The sequence below is a fragment of the Bubalus kerabau genome, chromosome 3 (genome assembly GCF_029407905.1).
Source record: "Bubalus kerabau isolate K-KA32 ecotype Philippines breed swamp buffalo chromosome 3, PCC_UOA_SB_1v2, whole genome shotgun sequence".
NCBI classification, from domain to species: Eukaryota; Metazoa; Chordata; class Mammalia; order Artiodactyla; family Bovidae; genus Bubalus; species Bubalus kerabau.
Genome location: NC_073626.1, coordinates 160,117,809 through 160,142,268, shown reverse-complemented (window position 1 = coordinate 160,142,268; position 24,460 = coordinate 160,117,809). Strand labels below are relative to the sequence as shown.

Genomic DNA, 24,460 nt, shown 5'->3' with positions numbered 1-24,460 from the left:
AGCAGGGCCAGGGGAATGGGTGAGACTGCAGCAAGAGGGACTAAGGGCAGAGATGAAGAGGGACTCCTAGGCTCTTGGTGATCATAGGCTCTGCTTCTTTGGACAGAAGAGGCTTGGAAAATGGCTAAATGCCACTGATTCAGGAGGAAGCTGAAAGATGGGCTGGTTCACCTCGCGGGCTTCTCCTGCCGTGTGGTTTTTTGGTGGAGGGTGACAGGCAAACTCCTTAAGTGGAAGGACCCCAGGGAACGAAGGAGGGGCTCCTTGGGTCCCCTGCTTTGAGCCCAACTCGTGCTTGGGCTTGTCCTCACACCCCAGGGCCAGATGCCCAGTGAAGTCGGACCTTCCCTTTCTTCCCCGCCCTTCTCTGACAATTCACCCCTCAGTGGGCCTCTCCATCCTCTCCCGCCCTGATCTGCAGAGGAACAGGGAGTGGTTTTGGCGGTTGGCACAGGGGGAGCTGTTGATGGCATGGGGCCGTATCATCTGACAGCTGCCTGACCCACGGCGGGGAGGGCCTGGAGGCAGGCGCTAGGCTCCTGCAGGCAGTGCACGTCTGTGGGGAGCCCACTGCCACTCCACATTGCCCAGCCCCGCAAGGCGGAGGTGTCCCCAGGGCCACACGGGGGCTGGCCAGGAGGAGGAACATGCCTCTCAAATTAGTGGAAAAGGTATGCACGGGTCCTGTGGGTGCGGAGTACACATGCCGAGAGGGACCCTTGTCCATATTTGTGGTGTTTCTGGGGCTGGGGTGCAGGGGGGAAGTAATGTTCTGTGTACCTACTACTAAGGATTAACCAGCTTAATGGACACAAAGTGAATTCTATAATTCACGAAGTGAATTCACAAAGTGAATACTGTATACTCAATACATGTTAGCCATTCTTATCACTGTTATTTTGGCTAAGGGCCAGAAGCTGGCCTGGGTATTTTTTGATCCCCATGACATCCCACTATGGCAGATGCTATGAATCCATTTTATAGATGAGGAAACAGAGGCTTGGAGGAGCTCACAGATGCGATGAATATCTGTCTTCTCCATTCCGTCCTGGGACCGCTGCCTGGATATGGTGTTTCCAGGACTCCTGACTCTTGCCCAGGGGACAGGGTGATATCGTGTTAACCAAGCCTTTTAGCCAGTGGTCTGGACGTTCTTATAAGTCGAGTCCTAGGGCAGCTGCTCCCCACAACGCCATCCCAGGCCAGATAGATCCAACAAGGTAAAGGTGCAGCAGGAGAGAGTGAAGTTAGACATTGTGAAGAACTTTTTGACATGTGGAGGTGTCGGACCTTGGTCCCGGGGAAAAAAGAGGTTGCCGCTTAGCTGGGATTAGAAGTTTTTTAGGGGAAAATCTGTTGATCTGGGATGAAAGTGTGTGTGTCTGTGCGTGCCAGGGGTGGGTAAGAGTGGTGTCTTGCCTTGATATGGGAGGAGGGACGTGATGAGTCTTGGTCTGCTTAGTCTAGTTAAAGGAGTTCATGAAAAGCTGAGCAAGTGAGCAGATTCTAGAATGACGTGTGTACTGTGAAGGAAGAGAGAAAACCTAGTTTTTGAGGTTCCCAGAAACCTGTCCCGGGTTGAGTGACCCCCAGGGTCCCCTACCCAACCACTGAGCTCTCTTGCCCTCTGTCCGGGTGAGGAGACCATTTCTGAAGCGGCCTGGCTGCTGCTCTGGGTCTTGCTGCTGTGATAATGTGCCTGTTTGTTGAGCTGTTTTCCTGTCTCTGGCCCGCGGCCCAGGACTCACAGGGCAGGAATGGCTGTTTTCCTCCAGTGAGGCTGGTGTGTTGCAGGGTTTGTGGATGGTGTGCTGTGTCGCACTTTGTTTTGGAAAAATCCAGGCGGGTGGGCCGGAAGGAGAGAGGAAGGGGTGTGGCTGGAGGGGCTGGTGCAGAGGGGAGGGGGTGGCTGCAGCCCCCAGAGGAGATGTCGGGGTGGGGAAGGGCCCCTGACGTAGATTGGTCACCAGTCTCTGGCTGCCTGACATGGCTGCTGCTTACAGACCCTCCTCCCAACTGTGCCCCCTGGGGACCTGGGCTCCGGAAACAGCTTTCCCTTTGGTCCAGTGCTGTTGTGTTTGGTCTGTGGACCTCAAAAGAAGGCAGGACTCTTCCCACACAGTCTTTGCTCCAAACCAACCCCGCCCAGATCCTGGGGTTCCCACTCTTGCTGCATGGTGGGGAAGAGGAAGGTGAAAAACGGAGCCAAGGGCCACAGATCTTGAGTTGCCCCGGAGCGTCTGAGCGGTGGTCAGCAGCCCCCGCCGGCATTGAGGACCAAGGTCAACGGTGTTGGCGGAATCTGCAACAGGAAGGGTGAGGGTTAGATACCAGGAGGAACTGGCTGATAGGAAGAGACATGAGACATGGTTTGGGGGAGGGTGTGGAATTTCTTTTTACAGTGTCCTTTAAGCAAAGGAGCGATTGCGTTTTGGTGATGATGGTAGGGGAGAGATCTTGGTGCCTATGGGAGTTGGATCAGAAGTTCTATTATGGATCTGTGTCTTGGGAGGTGCAGGGAAGAAGTTCAGAGCTGTGGATAGATGGCTTTGAGAGCCCCAGAGAGGAAAGGAATGGAATTACAGGCAGACCGAGAACTTATTTTTCTTTATAAAATAAAATCTTCAAGTATTCTTTTTTTTTTTTTATGTATTTATCTATTTGACTGCATCAGGTCTTAGGTGCGGCACGCAGGCTCTTTGTGGCTGTGCATGGGCTTTTCTCTAATTGTAAGCGTGCAAGCTTAGTTGCCCTGCAGCATGTGGGATCTTAGTTCCCCAACCGGGGATTGAACTCATGTCCCCTGCAATGGAGGGGGAGTTCTTAACCACTGGACCAGGAAAGTCCCTAGAGAACTCTTTGTAAAACCGTTGGGTAGTTTTCCCCAGAGGCTCTGGGTGGAGCAGGTAAATCACACCAGACTGTGTTGTACCCATTTTACAGAGCGGTCAGTGAGGCCAAACGGCTGCTTCTCACATGGGCTTCATAGATGAGAGTCGTCTTTTGTAGGATGGAAGCTTTCTGAGGTCGGGGGCCTTATGCCCAGCTGGTGGCCCTCAGCAACGTTCACTGAATGAGGGAGGGGGTATGATGATGGTGTGCGGAGAAGACCTCAGCCTTCCTGAGAAAGGCCCTGGTGTGAGTCGCAGCTGCTGGAGGCTCGGTCTCCAGCCCCGTTTCTGTGAGGTCACTGTGTTTCTCAGAGCCCTCAGTTGTTTTGCTCACGTGCCCCACCCCCGCCCCCTGCCCATCTGTGGTTCTCCAGTTCTCCCTGCGACTCGGCCCTGCCACCCCCAGATGTGTTACCTGTGCACGTCTGCTTTCCGCCACTGAGTGTCACATGCTTCCAAACTTTGCAGAAAACAGGAAGCCCCGTCAGTGAGAGGGCAGCCCAGTGATTCATCAGGGGATGACCGTCCAGCTGTTCGTCCCCATCCTCCGCGCGAGGGTCACTGTCCAGGGCGGCTTCCTCCCTGGCCTCCCCTCCCCCCTCCCCCCCAACCGCAGAGCCGGCTTGGACTTTGTCTTATCACCTCTGGAGGCGGTGTGGCCAGACTCTGCTGGGGCCAAGTTTTTATTTATCTTTCCCGGCTTTTTGGGGTGGGGAGGCTGAAGAATGTGGAGTGTTGTAACTGGGGAGGGGGGTGGAGAAGCCGGACCTGGCTGTCCTGCTCTGCGCTTCCCTTTCGCCCCTGTGCCAGTGGAGGCTCTTGACTCCCCAGTCTCCCCACCAAACCCAGCTCAGTATCCCTGAGGCTCCTGGGGGCCTGGCCCGTGGTCCTGGCTACACCTCCAGCCTTGGCTATAGTTGTGGCTTCCAGTTGTTAGAAGCAGCTGTAGTGGCCTCCTCCAAACATGGCATGGATCAGCAGTCAACGAACCGAGGGGCTATTTATAGCAGGGTGGCCCTGGGGCCTGGAGCCGGGCCTAGGGCCTGGGGAGGTTCATCATCTCCTCATCAGGGACCAGAGAAACAGAGACGGATGAAGTGTTGGGTTTCTGCTTTCCTCTGAGCGGGTCGTCTTGGAACAGCCTGGTTTGGGTCTTAAAAACCAAACACAACTCAACCCCTCCTTACTGCCTGCCCCCCTCCGCCCCACTTCCCACCCCTCAACTCCCCATGCCTGACTCATGCAAACCCAAGTCCTCGGGGCCAGGAGAGCTGTGGAGACAGAGAAACTTCCCGCTGGACAGCACGACTTGGCTGTTTCCTCCTGCTGCCTCTAGGCTGAGCTGTTTGGGGCTGTGCTGCAGCCCCAGGCTCTGGCTGCAGGCTTCTTGCGAAAGGCTGGATGGAGAGTCCTCTTCTTAGGGGGGCTGCCCTGACTTGGGGCTCAGCTGGGTGCGGGGCTGCAGAGCCCACCTACCCTTGCCTCGTTGGTGCTGCGTGGAGAGGGCCGAAGGGGGCTCCTCTTCTTGGGGCCCCAGTGGTCCAGCCCGGAGTCTGAGGATGAATCCTGCTGGTCGTCAGGACTTGGGGGTGAGTTGCTGTAGCCTCGGTTTCTCCTCTCCTTGGTGGACTGTGCTCCTCTCTCCTCCAAGCGGATACAGCTTGGTGATCACGAAAGGCTGGTTTAGGGGAGGCTCAGGCATGTTTGGAAAGTGCCAGTGGGCTCAGAGGGCTCTGGCTGCGAGTGTCCAGGTAGGGCTTCGATTCTGCATCAAGTGAGGTGGATGAAGGGATGGGTAGCAGCTGGTGATGCAGGATTTTGCTTTTCTATGGAGGTAACTGTTTGTTTGTGTCTCTAACTATTCTTCTAATTGTACTTGATGTAATACTGGTAAGAACGTCTAAGGGCCAGATATGCATAATTCCCTTTACTCTTCAAATAACCCCATGAGGATTGTTGCATCTTACTCGTGACATTGGGGCTTCCCTGGTGGCTCAGATGGTAAAGAATCTACCTGCAATGAAGGAGACCTGGATTTGATCCCTGGGTTGGGAGGATCCCCTGGATGAGAGCATGGCAACCCACTCCAGTATTCTTGCTTGGAGAATCCCTGTGGACAGAGGAGCCTGGAGGGCTACAGTCCATGGTATTGCAAACAGTCGGAGATTACTGAAGAGCGGCTATGCACAGCACAGCACTCGTGACATTACAGAGGCTCAGAGCATTGAGTACTTCAAGGCTGTCCAGTAGGATGCTGTGGGGGCTCTGATCCTGTGCTTTCGTTGCCGTACCATACAGTTTCCCAGAGATGTTTTGGACACCAACTTGGGTCCATTTGCCTAATTTTGTACCAGTTGACAACCCTAGAGATGGGAGCGGATGAGGGAGGTAACAGACAATGGGCAGTGGATCCTTAGAAGCATGATTTGCTGCCTAGCTGTGGTTGGTACACACCGTGCCTGGTGGCTTCTTGTCTCAAAACTTTTGACTGACCTGGTGTTGCTGCTTTAAAGGAGAGGCTTGCGGGCAGCTGGTGGGCAGAGAAGAAATGTTCAGAGCTGGACGGAGGGGTGCTAGCGCTCTCATCTTTCCTTCTTTCATGCTTGAATCTCTGTTTACCACTTAGGATTACTGTTTCGATATCCAGCACTTCAAGGTGAAATGAGTGTCCATCAATTTAGTAACTGCTTTATTGAGTGTGTACTCCGTGCAGGTGGCACCAGCCCAGGCCTGGTGCATTTCTGGGCACTGGGGATTTTTTCCTTGCCCGGAGGGAGGAAAGCGCTTCCCCTCAGGGGCTTGCAGGCACACAGGCACACTCACGTGGGATTGGCATCGATTGCTTTTGGCTTTGAGTTGCTGTGTTGGTGGGGCTTTAGGGCGCCTGGGCTGGAATGTTGGCAGAAGCAGAAGGAAATCTGTGTTTGCCTGTGGCCCTGACCACTCGTGTGGACAGCTCTCTGCTGCTCTCCTGCCATCCAGCTGGTCCCCATCCTAACGCTGCTCCTCTCTTCTCTTTCCCAGAGTTCCACCAGAGTTACACCAAGTGTCCAGCCTCATCCCCAGCCCATCAGGTATGCCTGGACTCTAGGGGGCAGGGGGTAGGGGGCAGGCAGTGAGGTCACTGTGGGTATTCCCAGCAAGTCATGCCTTTGAGTCTCTAATGCCAAAGTCATGAAGCCACTGGTCGGGAGCATGGCAGACATGGAAGCTACAGCGAGAGGATGTGGGTAGATGCCACTGGGAATCAGTCATATTTTGAATTCTAGTTTGAAGCCAGTCCTTGAGCTGGATTCTTTATTTACCTGCATGATCTCATCTAGTCCTTGCAACAACCCTGCAGGGTAAGTATTTTATCCCCATTTGACAGATGAAGAAACTGGGTCTCAGGGAAATGAGGCAACTTGTTAAAGGTCACGCAACCACCAACAGGCAGCACTTGGATTTGCCTTCAGGACTGGCTGGCATTGAGGCCCGTGCTAGGTACTGTTCCTTTCCATGAGCAGTGGCTTCTGATACTCGAGGGTCATTTATAAAAGGAAGGTTCTCTGGCTGGCTGGGCTGATGGGGGCTGGGGCAAGGGGATCATAGGGGACTCGGTGCTTTGCTCATCCAGAGTTACTTTGTCCTGGATCCAGCTTCTCTGATTTTTTTTGCTTCCTCTGCCTCTCCTTCATCCGAGGCTTCTGAGATGAGTGAGAATCTGGCCCCAGGGATCTGGAGCCCCAACCAGAGAGGGCTTGGTGTGTAGCTGAAGCTCCCCATGGGCTGTAGTCCCACTGCCAGCTGTCTACAGAGAGTGGAGGGCCCCCTTAGCAGATCCCTCCTCCCTTGTAGCTGAGAATCGATGGGTGCAGAGTTCGATGCTGATGTTGTCCAGGTGGTGGCGCTGTTCCGCCTTCAGTAGGAGCCCCGCCCCCCTAGGCTGCAGGGCCAGGAATGATCAGGACTCGGAGGCCAAATTCACAGGGGGCTCCCCGCACACTGGCATCTCTATCACTGCGTCCCAGTCACCGTCCCCATGGAGAAGCTATATGTCACCTTTGGCTCCCCTGTCTCCAAGCCCCATCTATACAGTTGGCTCAGAGCTAACCTGGAGGAGATTTGGATTCTGCCCCGGTTCTTGGTGTCCTGGGGCTGTATACCCTACTGCCGCCCCATCACTCTGAAACACCCCAGTGGTATCCCTCCCACTGGCCTTCCAGTCCCAGCTTTACCCAGAGGTAGTGAGAGGTTATCAACATGAGTGTGGTCCATCTTGGGTAGTGAGGGGAAGCAGGAGGCTGGTGATGGGGTAAGAACGGTATGAGGTGCCCCTAGAAGCCGTTGGGGGGCTTTGGAATGGATTGCCAATTTCCCGAGACCCCTTTCCCCATCCCGTCAGCTCACCCTGGACCCTCCTCTGGAAGAGCAGCTGGGTGAGGTGTAAAGGTGTGAACCCTCACTTCCTCTCACTCAGTGCCGGCCCAGGCAGCTCCCTACCTCTCTTAGGAGCTCAGATGGCACTGGGATGTCTGGGGGTCCCCTGCCACTGTGGCAGCATCCTCAGCCTCCTGGGCCCTTAGAAACCAGGGAGGTCACTGGCAGGAAGCAGCCCCGGAGGCGGTGGGAGCTGCCAGAGGTGGGGGGAGAGCCAGGAACAAAGGGCAGGAGTCAGCCTGCCTCCAGGGAGGGCTGGAATGTGCGCTGTGGTCTGGCTTACCTGGAGCCCAGGTGAGCGCGTCACCTGAGCTGCCCCTACCCCTGAGGGCCTCCCCGCCCACGCCACAGCTCAGAGCAAGCAGAGGGCGGTAGAAGGCTCAGCTCTGGGATGCAAGAGCCCTCGCTTCAGGCTCTCCTTCCTCTCTGGAGCCCTCCCTGGATCCTTCGAGAAGCTTCTGCCAGACCAGGCGGCTGCCGTATGTTGGGAGGCTGAGCTGGACTCCTGGGCCCCGGCTGGTTCCGGCCCTGGCTCTGACCTCTGGGATCACAGGTTGAAGGCGACGCCGACAGGACTGATGAGCACCTGGGACTGGTGTCATCACTCTTTGTTTCTGAAACGGCTTGAGATCCTTGCCGGCTTCTGTCCAGCTCCGTTCTCCCTGGCTCTCCCAGACTGTCCATGAGGGCTACACTGGCCTTGCCCTGGGGAAGCCTCTGGCCTTGGCTCGGAGTCAGGGAGCAGCCAGGCCCTCCTGGGTTAGATCTGGGGGCCATGTATGGTGTGGAGGGGTGCAGGTTCCTGGACCTCGTCCTGGGGGCCTGGATTCTGATCTGCTGCCTGCTGTCTCCCCAGAAACATGAGTACGAGCCGGACCACGGAGGACAGCTGTGAGCTGGACCTGGTGTACGTCACCGAGAGGATCATTGCCGTCTCCTTCCCCAGCACAGCCAATGAGGAGAACTTCCGGAGCAACCTCCGCGAGGTGGCCCAGATGCTCAAGTCCAAACATGGAGGCAACTACCTGGTGAGGATGGGCCCCCGCCCACTGGTCCAGGGCCCCATCCTTTCTGCGTGCCACCTCTTCCTGCTGGAGTCTCATCCCAGCCGCCCCTGCGCCAGCTCTTCTCCCCTCTTCTCTCACCTGCCCCTGACCTCAGGCGTTTCATGGTCTGAGTCCTCACTCACTGTCCAGCTGTTCTCTGAGGAGAGTCTCTGTGGCTGGGACACGGCATCTGAGCCAAGTCGTGTGTGTGTGTGCTTGTCCTGTGTGCGCATGTGTATGGGTATGTGTGGTTTGTATGTGTGCTTGTATGTGTATGTGTACAGTGGATTGTGTGTGCTTGTCTTTATATGTGTGCACATGTATGGGTATGTGTGGTTTGTGTGTGTATGTGTGCTTGTGCGTGTATGTGTACAAGTGGGGTGTGTGTGTGCATGTGGTGTGTGTGTGTGTGTGTGCTTGTCTTTATATGTGTGCATGTGTATAGGTATGTGTGGTTTGTATTGTGTGTGTGTGCTTGTGCGTGTATGTGTACAAGTGGGGTATGTGTGTGCATGTGGTGTGTCTGTATGTGTGTGTGTATAGTTATGTGTGCCTGTGCATGTATGTGAACCGTGGAGTGTGTGTGCTTGTCTTTGTGTGTTTGCATGTTTATGGGTATGTGCAGTTCATATGTGTGTGCTTGTGCGTGTATGTGTACAAGTGGGCTGTGTGTATGCATGTGGTGTGTCTGTACGTGTATGTGTATAGGTATGTGTGCTTGTGTGTATATGTGTACAAGTGGGTTGTGTGTGCATGTGGTGTGTCTGTATGTGTGTGGGTGTACGTGTGTGTTGACCAGGAGGAGGGACGCTCATGGTGACGCTCATGTTATTGAGCACCTGTGATGATCCAGGCCCTGTCCTAACTCCTTCCCACGTATTTAACATCACGACATCCCTAGGAAGCAGCTACTGCAGGAGCACAGAGAGGTGGGGTATTTGCCTGAGGTCACAGCATCAGGAAGTGGCAGAGATGTCACACTGTCAGCGCCTCTGAGAAGTCTTAGGGCAGAGCTGTGGCAGGGCATGTTTTGAGGGACCTCGTGTTGCTGAACAGAGAATCGTACTTGGGACAGGAGAATCTCCCAACCAATGTGGAGGAGGTTATCCCCGACTCCTCACCCACTATGGGGGTCAGAAAGGCTGGCCAGGGGATTGGAGCTATCCTGGCCCCAGAGGAGGGCTCAGGCCCACTTTATAGGAAGGTACATGTGGGCTGGACTCACGGACCAGCCATGCCACGGTGAGAGAGCAGAGGCAGGGTGTAGGGACTGTGTTAGGTCCCCAGGGCTGCTGTAACTAATTCCCACAAATTAGGTGGCTTAAGACAACAAAATTAATTTTTCCTCGGTTCTGGAAGCTAGGAGTCCGAGTCAAGGTGTCACTGGGGCCGTGCTCCATCTGAATCCTGTAGGGGAGAATTCTCCTTGCCTTCTCCCATCTTCTGGTGGCTCCTTGGCCTGTAGGCGCCTTGCCCTAGTCTCTGCCTCCATCATCACATGACTGTCCTTCTCCCCGTGTCTGTGTGTTCTCTCCTCTTCTTATAAGGACACAGTCACTGGATTTGGGGCCCACTCTGAAGCCAGGATGATCTCATCACCAGACCCTTGACTACTTACATCAGCAACGGACCTGTTTCTAAATAAGGTCACATTCTGAAGTTCCGGGTGGACATGAATTTTTGTGGGACACCATTTGACCCTCTATAGAGACCCATCCATCAGCTATGTTGGACGTTGTTAAGAGTCTGGCTTTAGGGACTTCCCTGACGGGCCAGTGGTTAAGACTGCACACTTCCACTGCAGGGGACATGGGTTTAATCCCTGGTCTGGAGACTAAGATTCCACATGCTGCATGGCACAGCCGAAAAAAAAAAAGACATCCGGCTTTAGACATCAGCATGTTCTATGCTGACTCTGCTCTTACTAACTGTCTGATCTTGGCACTTAGCCTCATTAGGCCTTAGGATACCATCTGTAAAATGGGTCTAATGACACTATTTATTTCAGAGGTTGTGGAGAGAATTAAGGCAGCTTGTTAAATGTCAAGTCCTTAGTGCGGCCTGGCTGTCTGTGAACACCCAAGTGGTAGCTGTTGTTAATGGAATAAAGCATATTCCTTTATGGGACTCAAGAATGATGTAATGTAGTGGTTTAGTCATTAAGTCATGTCTGACTCTTGCGACCCCATGGACTGTAGCCCACCAGGTTTCTCTGTCCATAGGATTTTCCAGGTAAGAATACTGCCATTCCCTTCTCCAGGGGGTCTTCCCGACCTAGGGATCGAACCTGGGTCTCCTGCATTGCAGGCAGCCTCTTTACTGACTGAGCCAACAGGGAAGCCTATGAAGAGTGGACCAGAAGCCATCTAAGATCCTGCCCAATTTCAGGAGTCCAGAGTTCCATGAGTCTCTGCTGTACCTTCCCCATTCTGTCCCACCAATTCCAGACCCTGTGGTCCTCTTCTCTCCCCAGGAGATATCACAGAGGCCTTTGAGTTTCCCAGGCCTTGAGCTGGATGTTGGGAGTTCTGCCTGCCTCCTCCAGAGATGGAAAACAGGAATTCAGAGACAGGGGGATTCCCGTGGGAGGTGGTCAAATGTCAGGGGATGTCTCCTGGGAGGTCAAGGATCTGAGAGGGTCCACCCAGCATGGTTTGCACCCTTTGATAGAGGGTGTCTGACCACAGAGCAGTTGCATCTCCATGGGGTGAGTTTCTAAAGGCACCATGTAAAGTAGAGACCAGAGATGGCCAATGCTTACCAGTTGCCACCACTGGATCGCCATACAGTGTGGAGAGACGCCCACCTTGGGGGTGGCCCGTGGGGCCCAAGACAGATTCCATCCACTTCTCATCTTCAGTTCAGGATGTCTGCTCATCCAGGGGTGGGGCTGAGTGTCTGCATACCTGTCTCTGTCTCCCTGTTCATCCTGAGAACCTGTAGTTGGTTCCCGTCAGTCAGTGTGTGTCTGGTGGGGCTTCATGTGTGTTCATGTAGTAGAATTTCCAGCAGGGAAGACAGAGAGAGAAAGGGCTGCCTTCTCACAACCTCTTCCTTTTCTTCCTTCTAGCTTTTCAACCTCTCTGAGCGGAGACCTGACATCACGAAGCTCCACGCCAAGGTGAGCCTGTGCTGTTTGGGGGAGTTCTCCTTGCCTGGGCTCCCTTCCTCCAAAGATCCCATGTTAGAATCTTGGAGGAAAATGCTGTGACTGTTTGCAAAGCCTGTTCAAAGTCACTGTGCTCCCTTCTCTTTGGAAAACAGAAACGCGCATAGCGCTTCTGTGATACGAATTACAGAAAGCAAAGCTCAGTATAGTCATTTCCACCAGGCCTGCCTCTGGTGGTGTGCACACAGAGTCCCTGGGGCGGGGCTGCGGTTGTGGGATTTTCAGTCTTACTGACGAGTCTTCTGGATTTGCACCGGCTGGGAATCGCCAGTACAGGCTTCCGAAAGCCAGTGTTCTTTCACCTGTTGTTGAGTGAGCGTGTGTGGAGGGGCTCTGCATGCCGCTCCAGCCCCTGGAGTCCAGTGACCGTTGCTGTGTGACCTTGGGTGGGCAGCAGAGTTCTCTGGCCCTTGGTTTGCGCGTCTAAAAGTGGATGGGCTGGATTAGATGAGCTCTCTGGGTCCTCTGAGCACAGGTTTTCCTGTACTTAAAGTTCTGTGGGTTGAAGTTTGAAGGAACCTGATGACTGCTATTCAGGTCTACTCTCTGTCCCACTCAGGCCTCTTTTGGCCTGAAAACTTGATGCTTTGTGTGTCCAGGGCCTGGGAAAGAGCTGTGATCAGCCTTCTGCTTCCCTTCTTCCTCCCTGAGCCAGCCCCTGGGGTCTGTGGGAGGAGAGCTTGTCTTAAGGTCAAAGTCATGTGAAAGGGACCTGGGCTCTTTGGGGGTGCTAAGCCTTTGCCTTATACACATGTGAGAAACTGGGGCTGGGGCTGGGGCAGGGGCGGTGACTACCCCGAGGCCCCACAGGGAGCGGTGTCAGAACAAAGTCTTGGACCAGTGTCCTCGGCCTCCACACCCCTGCCTCCAAGCGGGGTTGATGCGCAGGGTGGGAACTAACGTCCCCTCACCGTCCCCCACCCCTGTTGGGTCTCTGCGCTTCTGCCACTTCTTACTCATGGCTTGGGCCACAGGTCCTGGAATTTGGCTGGCCCGACCTCCACACCCCGGCCCTGGAGAAGATCTGCAGCGTCTGCAAGGCCATGGACACCTGGCTCAATGCAGACCCCCACAACGTGGTCGTCCTACACAACAAGGTCAGAGCGGGGATGGCAGGGTGTGTGTGCGAGGAGTGCGTGTACCTGCCTGTGTCATTGGATTGTGTGAGTGTGCAAGTTTGTGTGTATTCTCCTTCTTGGGGGCAATACATTCTGTCTGGAGTGGCACCCACGAGAAACGGGGTCTACCAGCCTGTGGGGCCCTCAGGTGTGGTGGATAATCTACTGTTTCTTCTTTTTAAGATTCAGCCCCACCTGCTTCCTCCTCCTTTTCTGTCTGAGAGCCACTCCCCCTCTCTCCAGCCCCTTTTCTTTAAGGCTTCTGGTTGGGCTCTGGGGTGGGAGGGCCGGCCTTAACAGTGAAGGCTTTTGTGTCTGGGGCTCTTTCAGGGAAACCGAGGCAGGATCGGCGTTGTGATTGCGGCTTACATGCACTACAGCAACATTTCTGCCAGGTAAGAGGACCCAAGTCTCCTGTTCTCTGAATGGTGACAGCAGGACCCCCTTCCCCACTCACCCAGGGCCTCGCCCTTCCTTGGGATTGGAGGATGAGGACAGAGGAGACGAGAGGTGCTGAGGACAGGGTGAGGAGCCCCCAGAAAGGAGAAAGTCCCCACCCACAGCTCTGGGGTAGGGGCCCTTGGACAGAGGGCAGCATAGAGCAGAGACCATCGTCCTATCTGGGGCCCCAAGGGTGGGGGGGCAGCTGTGGGAGGAAGACCCTGCATGGGAACCCCATCCAGCTGGCATCTTGGGGCCACTTTCCTTTGCCAAACTGCCTTCTATTTATCCCAAAGAGCAGCGAGGGCATCACAAGGAAATGTTGGAACACATCTGGGTGCAGCTGAGCCACCTAGACGTTTTCTCATCCATGCCCCTGCCTCTGGCCCTCACGGGCATCTTCCCACTTTGGAGTTTGCAGCAAGAACAGGAAACAGCCAGCGATGGGTTCTATTCTGATTTGGCTTTGCAGAGAGGCAGAGGAGTTGGTCCATTCATTCTGTCATTTGACAATGGTTATGGAACAGTCACTGTGCAGGCTGTTCTAGGTGCTGAGAATAGAGCAGTGGGCAAAGGTGGGCCACTGCCCTCATGAGTGTTAAATAAGTGAACAAACACATCCCTAAGGGCAGGAGGCAAGTCCTTTGAGAACAGAGACTGAAGCAACACGGTGGGGAGGTCTCTCCAGGAGGTGATATGTGAGCAGAGACTGGAATTAAGTGGCAGGAGGCTGGGAAGGACTGACTCATATGTGGTCTGGAGGGTGGTGGTGGCAGAGGACCTTCCAGGCAGAGAAGAGAGTAGGGCAAATGCCAGCAATGGGAATGCCAGGGCCTGGCATGTTTGGAGCTGAATGAGTGAGGGGACAAAGACTAGGAAATGAAGCTGCGAGGGGGCAGAGTCCAGGGGCCTTGCAACCCTTGGTGAGGACTTTGGGGTTTATTCTAAGAGGGGCATTGGTGGAGAGTCTAGAACAGCGGAGCTATATGATCTGTCTCTTTATAAAATGACCTCTTCGAGGATAAGTAGAGTGTTCTCTGAAGGGCTTGCCAATAGGATGGTAGTTTTATGACTTTAAGAAACCTGACCCGGCTTAATCTTTGCTTAATGGTGAACATTGCCTGTGCACCTACTGTGTGCCCACATGTGCCAAGCTCTTTAGAGATGTTATCTCCCTCAATTGCCATACCAACATTCAAAGAAGGCATAGTTATCACCTCATTTGCCAGGAAAGGAAAATCAGGTTCAGGAAGGTTAAGTAACCTGCCCCAAAGACCAAGGGCTACTGTCAGTGGTAGACTTGAGATGGGCTCCCAGGATGTCTGGTTCTAAGGCCCCCGTGCTAAGTATTGCAGCAGACAGGAGGGAGGGATGCTGGAGCAACTCTTTCCTGAAAGCATCTCAGGACAGAGTGACTGGAGGGCTCTGCAGGTCTGGGGAGCAGGGGTAGGGGGACAGGGGGATCGTGGAAGTTGGCTCCTCTGACCACCTGTCTCTCCGCACAGTGCCGACCAGGCCCTGGACCGGTTTGCGATGAAACGGTTCTACGAGGATAAGATTGTACCCATTGGCCAACCATCCCAGAGGAGGTGGGTCTCCAGGGTTCTTGGCCCAGTACATACATGTGTGTGTGTGTTCGCTGTATGTGGGAACCAGCCTTGTGAACCCATGGGGACTGAACAGTGTACCTATTGGTGGTGTGCCAAGCATGCATGTTCAGGTCTAGCCTGGAGGGGCATGAACTCAGGAGCCTGTGGGCAGCTGTGTGTGCCCACAGCAGGGCGCAGCAGTTGGCTCCTGAGGTTGGTGCCAGAGAGCAGCAGACCCAGCAGTAGGGAGTCGGGGGTGTGAGAAGACAGCTTGTATGAGAAAGCAGTGCCATTCTTGGTCCTGTGTTTGGATGGGTCTGCAGGAGGCTAAAGTTATTGCCATCTGCTCTGAGGAGGTGACAGACACTCATTCATGATGAGGGTCCCTTTCTGCTGTGAGAGCTTTAAAATTTTACAAAGGGCTCTCAACAATGTGGTCCACAACAGCCCATGCAGGAAGCAGGGCAGGGATGGATTTCTTCATTCGTCTGGCAAATTTTTGATACTCTAGTATGTTCCAAGTGCTGGCAATATCTAGTTGAACAGGATGATCTTTAGCCCTTAGTAAGCTGATTATTCTGTTGAGAACTTTATACAATAGACCATCAGGGTCATTTTAGACAGTAATAAATGCTTTGAAGGGGAAAAAGCCAAAATAGAACATGATGAGCTAGAGAGTGTGATGGGGGTGGATGTGAGAGGCTGATTCCTATGGACTGACCATTCTGAGAAGATGCCATGTAAGGTGAGGTCTGAGAAGGGAGAAGGAAGCATATGAGTGAAGGTCTGAGGTAAAGGGTCCAGGTAGCAGGTATGAAGGCCACGGTGTTTCATTGACTTTTCCAGCCCCTTGGAACACTGACCAGGCAAAGCAGGACCTCCTAGCTGCAGGTCCTGGAGCTTTCCAACCTCTCCAGGCAGGGGATTACCAACTCACACCCCATCGCCTCCATCTTGCCTGGCTAAAAGTGTGCCAGCTCCACTGGGGATTGTGTTTCTGCCATTGTAGAGGAAGCCCAAGCAGAAGTCAATGAGTCCTTAGGCCACCAGCGCCTTACAACCAGCACAGGGCAGTGGGTAGCTAGCTTCTGGGTCAGAGATCGGAAAGGGAATATCTTTCTGTGCAGAAAATTCTGACTAGGCTGTCAGACACAGCAGCAGTGGGTCAGTGAGAGTTTTCCCAGGGAGGAAAGAACTGCCAGAGCTCTTTTTTTTGAGTTCTTTTACTAGAATATCAAAAATTTGTTCAAGATCCTGGCTTGCTGCTACAGTTCTTTTTTTGAGTTCTTTTACTAGAATATCAAAAATTGTTCAAGATCCTGGCTTGCTACATATGGCTGGTGGCCTTGGTCACAAGTCTGGCCCTTGGCCTTAAAAGATTAAATTCAGATAAGAGGAGCATGATGTTTATGATGGTACGATGTGGCGTGGAGAGCGTGGGCAGGGCAGTCACATCTCTGCAGCTAGAAGCCTGGAGGACAGGGAGTAGTGTTACTCTCAGGAATAGGATGGTTCAAGGATTCCACCGTGCTCAGTGTGTGCTTACATAGCGTGCCATTGGGGGGTGTGTGTGTCTGTGTTTATATTATCTGCCTTGTATCTGCCTTGCCGCTCATATCTGTAGCTGCATCCGCTCATGGGTGGGTAATTCTGTCTGTGCTCAAATGTGGAAGTGAGACCGTTGGGGAAGTGGTGTTCATTGCCACTTTCCCGCCTTGTCAGTGTTACTTCCAGGGATTGGATCAGCTGGAGGAGCAGAGGGCAGGGAAAGAGGGAGGGAGGAGCTTTGCCTGCAGCTCCCCCATTCATTGTCACCCCACCCCCGGGTTCATTGTCCCCAGCACACAGACACATCCTGTTGGCACGATCAGAAGATCTGATAGGAACCTGCCATTCCAGGTTTCCGGTTTGAGCAACGGGGCTGGGGGCTGGGTAGGGGCTTGAATAGGAGCTGGTGCTGCCCATCAGATTATCTTGCTAGGGTAGTCCAAGGTGGCCCCACCCCAGCCCAGGGACAGAGGCCCACAGGCCTGGAGGTGGGCCAAGGAGCTGAGAGTCAGGACGAGACCATTGTCAAGGTCATGAGGGTTCTGGTCCCACTCACCTCAAATCAGAATACATTCTGATTGGTCCAGCTGACCCAGAGTGGCATCCTCTGGCCAGTCAGGAGAGGAGGAAGCACTGACCAAATGGACTGGCCCCTCCTTCTAGTAGACGCATCGGAGTCAGGCTGGTTCCCTGCTCCTCCCACCTGCTCCCCTTTCACCTTTGTGCCCTCTTGCTGTGTCTTTGGGAGGCTCATGACTCTTTCTGGATTAGTTTTCCCTTTCTTCTAGGAGTGGGGGTGGCTATTCCTCCCAGTCTTCTAGCGAGATCCTTGTTAAGGGAATTGGGGAATGTTGACTCTAAAGATAGGACTACTTAATGGAAGTTAGATATCCTTCAGTATCGAATGAAGTGCTATAGAGTAACTTTACCCTTTTTGTGTAAATGCTAAGTCACTTCAGTTGTGTCTGACTCTTTGCAACCCCATGGTTGTAGCCTGCCAGGCTCCTCTGTCCGTGGGATTCTCCAGCCAAGAAAAAGTGAAGGACTAAAATTATTAAGCTCTTACTATTTGCTATATTGTTATGCGGCTTGTGCGTCTGTAGGGACAGAACTGGGGCCTGTGGGTACAAATGTAAACTTGGTTTGGGCTGGGGGTCAGGGTGTCAGAGCTGTTTGATGGTTGATCATCCTGCCTTGTTCTGTAGTGAACAGCTAAATGATGCTTGTCAGGGATGTGTGGGAGGAGATTTGGTCCAGCTGGAGATTCCTGGGCTGGGAGTGAAGCAGGAAAGAGATGGCCACATTGACCACCAGGGGGCGCTGGAAAACCCCAAGTGGGAGGTTTGGCTGGACTCCACTCTAGGTGTATCAGTACCTGTACAGGCAGCAAGGGTGGAGAAGACCCCAGGTGTCAGGAGACCTGGGGGCTGATGGAGATGGTGGGGAGTCAGCAGGGCCACCTAGGGCAGTGTGCTGGGGAGAAAGAGAACAGGATGGCTGTATTCTAGCACAGGCCTCCCTGGCTGAAGCTGCCCCCTCCCTGCTCCAGGTACGTGCATTATTTCAGCGGCCTGCTCTCTGGCTCCATCAAAATGAACAACAAACCCTTGTTTCTGCACCACGTGATCATGCACGGCATCCCCAACTTCGAGTCTAAAGGAGGTAACTCTCTGAACCCCATGGCTTCCATTCTCCTCCTGTCTTCCGTCTCTTTCTCCGAGGAGGCAGCCTTAGGTGGTAAAAATGCTGGCTAGCTGCCAAGTCTTAGGCTTGGCATCTCAACTGTACCACTTCCTGTTTCTTTGCACCCCAGTTGACTCATCTGCAAAGTGGGTTTAATACTGGCAGTGCCTGCTGGCAGGTGACGCTAGATGTAACCATGTTCTTAAACTCAAAATATCTTTATTGTTTTGTTATTATTTTAGAAATATTGATTTATTTATTTAATTTTAGCTGCATTGGGGTTCATTGCGGAATATGGGGTCTTACGTTGCAGCATGCAGGCTTCTCTATAGTTGTGTGCGGGCTTAGTTGCCCCGTGGCAGGTGGGATCTTAGTTCCCCGATCAGGGATCAAACCCGTGTCTTCAACATTGGAAGGCAGATCCTTAACCACTGGACCACCAGGGAAGTCCCTCAAAATGCCTTTAATGAAAAGTTAGCATTTTTTTCCTCGTTCTTTTCCCATTTCTCCTTCCTCTTTTCCTCCTTCCCCTGCTCACTTTTCTTCCTCCTGGTTGGTCCTTCCTTCCTGCATCTCTCCTCTTCCCCTTCCTCCTCTTGCTATTTCTGCTGTCTTGGCTAACACCACCCCTCCTTTACAGGGTGTCGACCATTTCTCCGGATCTACCAGGCCATGCAACCTGTCTACACATCTGGCATCTAGTAGGTATTCCGCAGGAATGAGAGGCCAGGAATGTTGGAGAACTGAGGCTGAGGACTGGGGACAGGGACTGGAGGGGTGTTTAGAACCTTTTCTAGGAGGAGGGCTGAGGGATGCATCAGTGAGCTTTCCCGACAGCCCCCTGGTGGAGGGGCAGCTGGAAGAAGGCACACTGCTCAGCCCCCTTAGCAGCCCTCTGTCCCTCTGCCCGCCTCTCTCCCATAGCAACGTCCAAGGAGACAGCCAGACCAGCATCTGCATCACCATTGAGCCTGGGCTGCTCTTGAAGGGAGACATCTTGGTGAGTCGCTCCTCCGTCTCAAGCTCTCCCCTGCCCCCCATTGTTTATTTTTTTCTTTCTTTTTTCATCCTGCTCCGCTCCTGTCTCTCTGGATAAGTGTGTCACTCCTGGTGGGCCACCAGCCTTGGGGGCGTCGACTGGCTCTCAGGGGCCCTGCAAGGCCTTCCAGCCTGGAAGGTCCTTGTCCATTCACTTCCTCACAGTGGGATATGCCTTACCTGGGCTTGGGTCTTGTTCTGGAGCACCTCTAGGGAAATACGGCTCTGCATGAGCTGTTACCTCTGGGCTTCCCGCTGGTGACCAGGACTGCCTCAATTCCAGCTTCACTCCTTCCACTTGCAATTTAAATCCACTTCTACTTTCTCCGTTGACTGTTGTGCAGGAACTTCTTTCCTAAAAAAAATTTTTTTTAATTGATTGATGATTGCTCTACAATATGGATTTGATTTCTGCTGCACATCAATGTGAATTAGCCCTAAGTGTACATATTCCCCTCCCCCGAACCTTTCTCCCACCTCCCACCTGTTCCCACACCTCTGGGTTGTTCCAGAGCCCTGGTTTGAGCTCCCTGAGTCATACCGCAAATTTCCAATGGCTATGTTTTACATGCAGGAACTTTTCGGGAGGGTAGTTTTGTCCCCACAGGGCAGGACTGGCCTCCAACCTCTGCTGTTCTGGACGTTTCCCCAGAGAACTCGGAGATCCTGTTGGGGATGGGTGACCGCTCCCTCAGTGGGTTTGGGGCCCAGAAATGGAGCTGATAAGGAGGCGTGCTGGGACTAACTTCCTACCTCTGGGCCCCTGATGGGCTCTGCTGTCTCTCCCACCAGCTGAAGTGCTACCACAAGAAGTTCCGGAGCCCAGCCCGAGATGTGATCTTCAGGGTGCAGTTCCACACCTGTGCCATCCATGACCTGGGAGTTGTCTTTGGGAAGGAGGACCTTGACGATGCCTTCAAGGGTAGGCTTGTTGAGTAGACAGGCAGACGTACAAGGAATAATTATACCACTGGATAGAAGGACCTAATGGAGGGGCTGCGGCAGCAGTGAAGGGTGACTGTTTTCCTAGGGGAAGGGGGGTGATCAGGGAGCTGTCTCTCTTTGCTTCTTTCCTCTATCCATTAGGTTTTATCTGCATCATGTTCAGGTCTGGGACATGTCTACATCCATTCACCCATCTATTCATCTATCTATAAACCCACCAGCATCACCTGAGTGTCCGTATGTGCCCGGCACGTGATAGACCCTGGCGATACAAACAGAAAGAAGTCAGGCCCTATCCTTAGGGAGCTCACAGTCTTACGGGAGGAAGAGACACACACACACGTGATACTGTGAAGTGATGCCTGCAGACGTGCACGGGCGTGGCAGGTGGTCCAGTGAGGGGACACGCCACCCCTGCTGTAACTTCCCTTCTGACAAGCAGTGGGTGTCATCTGTGTCCAGACTGGGTTCAGGCAGAGATCAGAGCGTGGGGCTGGAGCTCTGAGGAGGGGAGGCCTGAGCCCCCAGTGTGGTCTGGCTCACACAGGGAGAACGATATTTCTATGAAGAGGTTTCCCTGTACCAGAGCCAGGAGGGCAAACACAGAAGATGCTGTTACATTTGCAGAAGAGAATGTAAATGGTATCAGTCCTAACAAGGAAGGTAAAGGAATAACTGACAAGATAAAAGGGGTTGTGGAAAGCTGGGGGAAGGGAAGGGCAAAAATTTTCTCCCCCTGTAGGGAGGAAGTCAGGACACGATCAAATATGGACAGATCAAGAAATAGAGGCTCAACTCCAATATTTAAAGTTTCAGAGGTAATCAGAAAGGTGATTAATAATCATAACAAGATTTAAGAAGGGAGGTGGGAATATTATAAGTTGTCCAAATTATTTATCTTCATAGTGTTGCATCAGTGAAGATGACTTAAAACTGATTAAAAATAGTGGCATAAAAACTGTGGCTATTATATAGAGTCTTAGAGGTAACTGCTAGTAGAACAGAAAATAGAAATGGTAAAAGTGGTTACCTTAGGCAGGTAGGACTGGACTAAGGTGAGCAGGAGACTTACCATCATCATACATATTATTTATTATATTATCAACCGTGTATACATATGTTGGGCTTCCCTGGTGGCTCAGTGGTAAAGAATCGGATGCCTGCCAGTGCAGGAGATGCAGGTTCGTTCCCTGAGTCAGGGAGATCCTCTGGAGAAGGAAATGACAACCTATCCCAGTATTCTTGCCGGGAAAATCCCATGGACGGAGGAGTCTGGAGGGCTACAGTCCATGGGGTCGCAAAAGACTCAGATATGACTTAGTGACTAGATGACAACAATAAATACATATATTACTTTAATCCTTTCTAGAAGAAAACTTTCTGTGGAGTCCTTTTTTGGGAATTGATTGCCCATTTTTGTTTTCCTTCTCCTTTTTCAGACGATCGATTTCCAGAATACGGCAAAGTTGAATTTGTATTTTCTTATGGACCAGAGAAAATTCAAGGTAAAAGCTGACTTAGAACTCACTAATTCACTCCCTTCCCTCCATCCAGCCCTGCCCCGCCTCAGCTCACCTTCACCCTTTCCTCACTGGTCTGCTCTACAAATATCAAGTTACCTGTGGTTGAGAGGCAGACCAGCAGAAGAGGATCTGGGTATCATAGTGGACCCCCAGCTAAACATGAACCAGTGACTTAATCTCTGGATAATAAAAATAAAAAAGTAGACAAGTGCTGGGTTGGATAAACTATTTTGGCCCCATTAAGTCATCATCCTATAATATTCAGAGACTGAGGGCCGTGGTGGATGGAATGAGTGGCCAGGGGACACTGATAGGTGCTGGATGGACAATAAGTATTTATGAGAACTGAGGTGATTCAACCTGAAGATGAGAAGGGCAATTTAATAATAGCCGTTAAGCCTTTAGACTGGTTATATGTGGAGACCAGTTGTTCGCCATCTTATTTGGGAACCGAATAGGAAGAGATGAAGTCAGGTTACAGACAGAGGGACTCTGGGGAGATTAAAGAAGGGACTACTGGGTCAGAAGGGTAACTCGCCCCAGAAGGCCGGACCTGTAGCTTTTCTGTCCACATCCTGGGCTTTCTCTGAAAGTGTAGGCGAGATTCTGCCTCTGTCCTCAGATTTCTGCCTAGAGGAGAGAGCCTCTTACGTGGAGGGGCAGGGGGATGGCTGGGATGACCTGTGTCCTCTCAGCGTCAAGGCTGTGACTTGCCTGCTGTCCCTGGCCCCGTGCAGCCCACCGCAAGTCTCTCCCACCCTCCCCTCTGACTCCAGGGCCAGCCTCTCTGGACTCGTGACTGTCACAGGGGCCCCTGGGGCACAGAAGAGAAAGAGGCAGCCACCCAGCCAGAGAGCTCCCCCCCAGCTCTGTTCTGGGGGGTCTTTGATGCTCAGTGCTGCTGTCCTGATTTACCCTTATGACCTGGTGAGAGCTTTTTCAAGAATGTAAGAAACCAGACTCCTGGGCTCTCCATCCAACTTAAGCCCCTGGTTCCACCCCGCATGGTCAAGAAAATGAGAAGTCCCTTAGGGAGCATCCTTGGGGAGCGTGTTGGCTTCCTCTGTTTTTCCAGCTGCTGATCTGTTTTTTTTTTTCTTTATCTTTACTGCCCTCTCCTCCTTTCCCATTTTCCAAGGCATGGAACACCTGGAGAATGGCCCGAGCGTGTCCGTGGACTATAACACCTCCGACCCCCTCATCCGCTGGGATTCCTACGACAACTTCAATGGGCATCGAGATGATGGCATGGAGGGTAGGTGGGACCAGTGACTTCTAGTACCTCTGCAATTGCATAGCCCTGCTCAGATGGCCTTGGGTCTCTTGGTTTGCTATGACACCATACTGGGTTCAGAGGGTCGGGGGTACAGAGGAGAAGTCCAAGGCATTTCTGAGAGCTCACGGTTCAGTGGGGGAAGATAAAACCAAACACAAATGTGTTAAGCTAAGAAGGCAGAGCCAAAGAATGCAGCAAACCAGCCACAGAAGTGTGTATTCTTGGTGCCAAATGAGTCTCATAGGCAGCAAATGCTCTGAGATTGGCAGGGGAGGGATTCTTGAGATCTGGAGTGGTCTGGGAGGCCTCCTTGGAGGAGGTAGCCTTGCATGGAGCTTGAGATACCCTGCTGTGCTGCAAACACTGCATTTGTTAGGTTTCTTTTAACCCTGTTGTTGGATTTCTCCAGGCTCGCTGCCTGAGTTCTCTGGGGTCAGAGCACTAGAAATGTAGACACAGTATTCAGGGCCCACAGGCTTTCATCAACAGCCAACGAAAATGTTTGCGAGCTGGAAACAAACTGGTAGGCTCCAAAATTTGAAAAGAAAGCAGCAGAAATGAAATTAATACATGTTTAATTTAGCAGCAAACCCTAGCATTATGTCATATGGTCATTCACAACTCATATCAGCTGTTGAGAGTTATGTATGAATTCTGTTGATTTATGTGGTTCATTTGAATACGTGGGGCCTCTGAAGTGAGCTTGTCTGGAGCTCAGGAACTCTTGAGACGCCCTGTCTGGGGTTTGGTCACAGGCTTATTTCCCCATCCCCCATCAGTTTTCAGATGGGGTAATTGAGACCCCCTTTGATTTATACCCATGACCAGCCTGTGTTCATTCAAGGACACCAGCACCCAGCCTCTGTGCTTCTGCACCTTGTTGAAGCTGGTCCTTGGGAGGGGACCCTGGGCCACGTGGCAGAGCTGGGTTAGGTACCCCAGGGGCCCTCACCCTGCCTCCATCTCCAAGGTTTTGGATTTGTTGACTCCACCCTGAAAGTCTTTTTGGCGTTTTTCTGCATAAAGTTTCTCTCTTTGACCTTGGGCACTCCAGAATGAGCGATGGAGTTCAGAGGGAGTGGGATGAGGGTGATGGTGGGGCTAGAGTTTTGGGTTTGATGAGAGTTCACGTGCAGTGTTGCAATGGTCCAAGTTTGTCTTTGTACCTACTTAGTTCTTGCTCTTCTTTCTCCTGCCCCCAGAGGCCCAGACACTAAGCCCTGCCCACTATGCTGAAAGTGAAAAGTGAAAGTGAAAGTGAAGTAGCTCAGTCGTGTCCGACTCTTTGCGACCCTGTGGATTGTAGCCTACTAGGCTCTTCCCTCCATGGGATTCTCCAGGCAAGAATACTGGAGTGGGTTGCCATTTCCTTCTCCAGGGGATCTTCCCAGCTCAGGGATCGAACCTGCATCTCCCACATTGCAGGCAGACGCTTTAACCTCTGAGCCACCAGGGACTCACTATGCTGAGGCCGCCCCCAAAGTACTCCTCCCTCCAATCACGTCCGCTTGAACCCAGTAGCTGGGAGGAGGAAGAGGATGCAATGAATCAGTCCTGAGGTACCGGTGGCTGCCAGCCTAATTGTTCATCATCCTGGGGATGTTTGCATTTTTAACAAGAACACTTGGCAGTCTGAAGGAATTTTCAATGTCTCTCCATCTCTCCCTGGTGTGGATTCATTGCGATGATAAATGTAAAAACATTTAGTAAACTATAAAGTGCCAGGCAAACAGAAGGTAAAATAATTAAGGGGAAAGGAGGGGCTACGGGAAGG

The 24,460-nt window shown here is 52.6% G+C and overlaps 1 protein-coding gene across 8 annotated transcripts in view; it reads left to right on the top strand.

Annotated features, from left to right (window-relative positions):
* Window positions 1-24,460, top strand: part of TNS1 (tensin 1) — a 217,392-nt gene that overhangs the window by 109,979 nt on the left and 82,953 nt on the right. For 6 of the 8 annotated variants that reach the window (XM_055573427.1, XM_055573426.1, XM_055573425.1 and 3 more), the window contains 12 exons: window positions 5,916-5,965; window positions 8,167-8,338; window positions 11,427-11,477; window positions 12,500-12,622; window positions 12,974-13,038; window positions 14,590-14,673; window positions 17,771-17,883; window positions 18,545-18,605; window positions 18,829-18,904; window positions 19,735-19,864; window positions 21,327-21,392; window positions 22,549-22,665. In XM_055573427.1, the coding sequence (XP_055429402.1) occupies window positions 5,916-5,965; window positions 8,167-8,338; window positions 11,427-11,477; window positions 12,500-12,622; window positions 12,974-13,038; window positions 14,590-14,673; window positions 17,771-17,883; window positions 18,545-18,605; window positions 18,829-18,904; window positions 19,735-19,864; window positions 21,327-21,392; window positions 22,549-22,665 (1,108 nt within the window). Of the gene's footprint in view, window positions 1-37; window positions 672-1,962; window positions 2,317-5,915; window positions 5,966-8,166; window positions 8,339-11,426; window positions 11,478-12,499; window positions 12,623-12,973; window positions 13,039-14,589; window positions 14,674-17,770; window positions 17,884-18,544; window positions 18,606-18,828; window positions 18,905-19,734; window positions 19,865-21,326; window positions 21,393-22,548; window positions 22,666-24,460 lie in introns of those variants that run through there. The other 2 variants (XM_055573430.1, XM_055573432.1) reach the window with 2 other exon arrangements.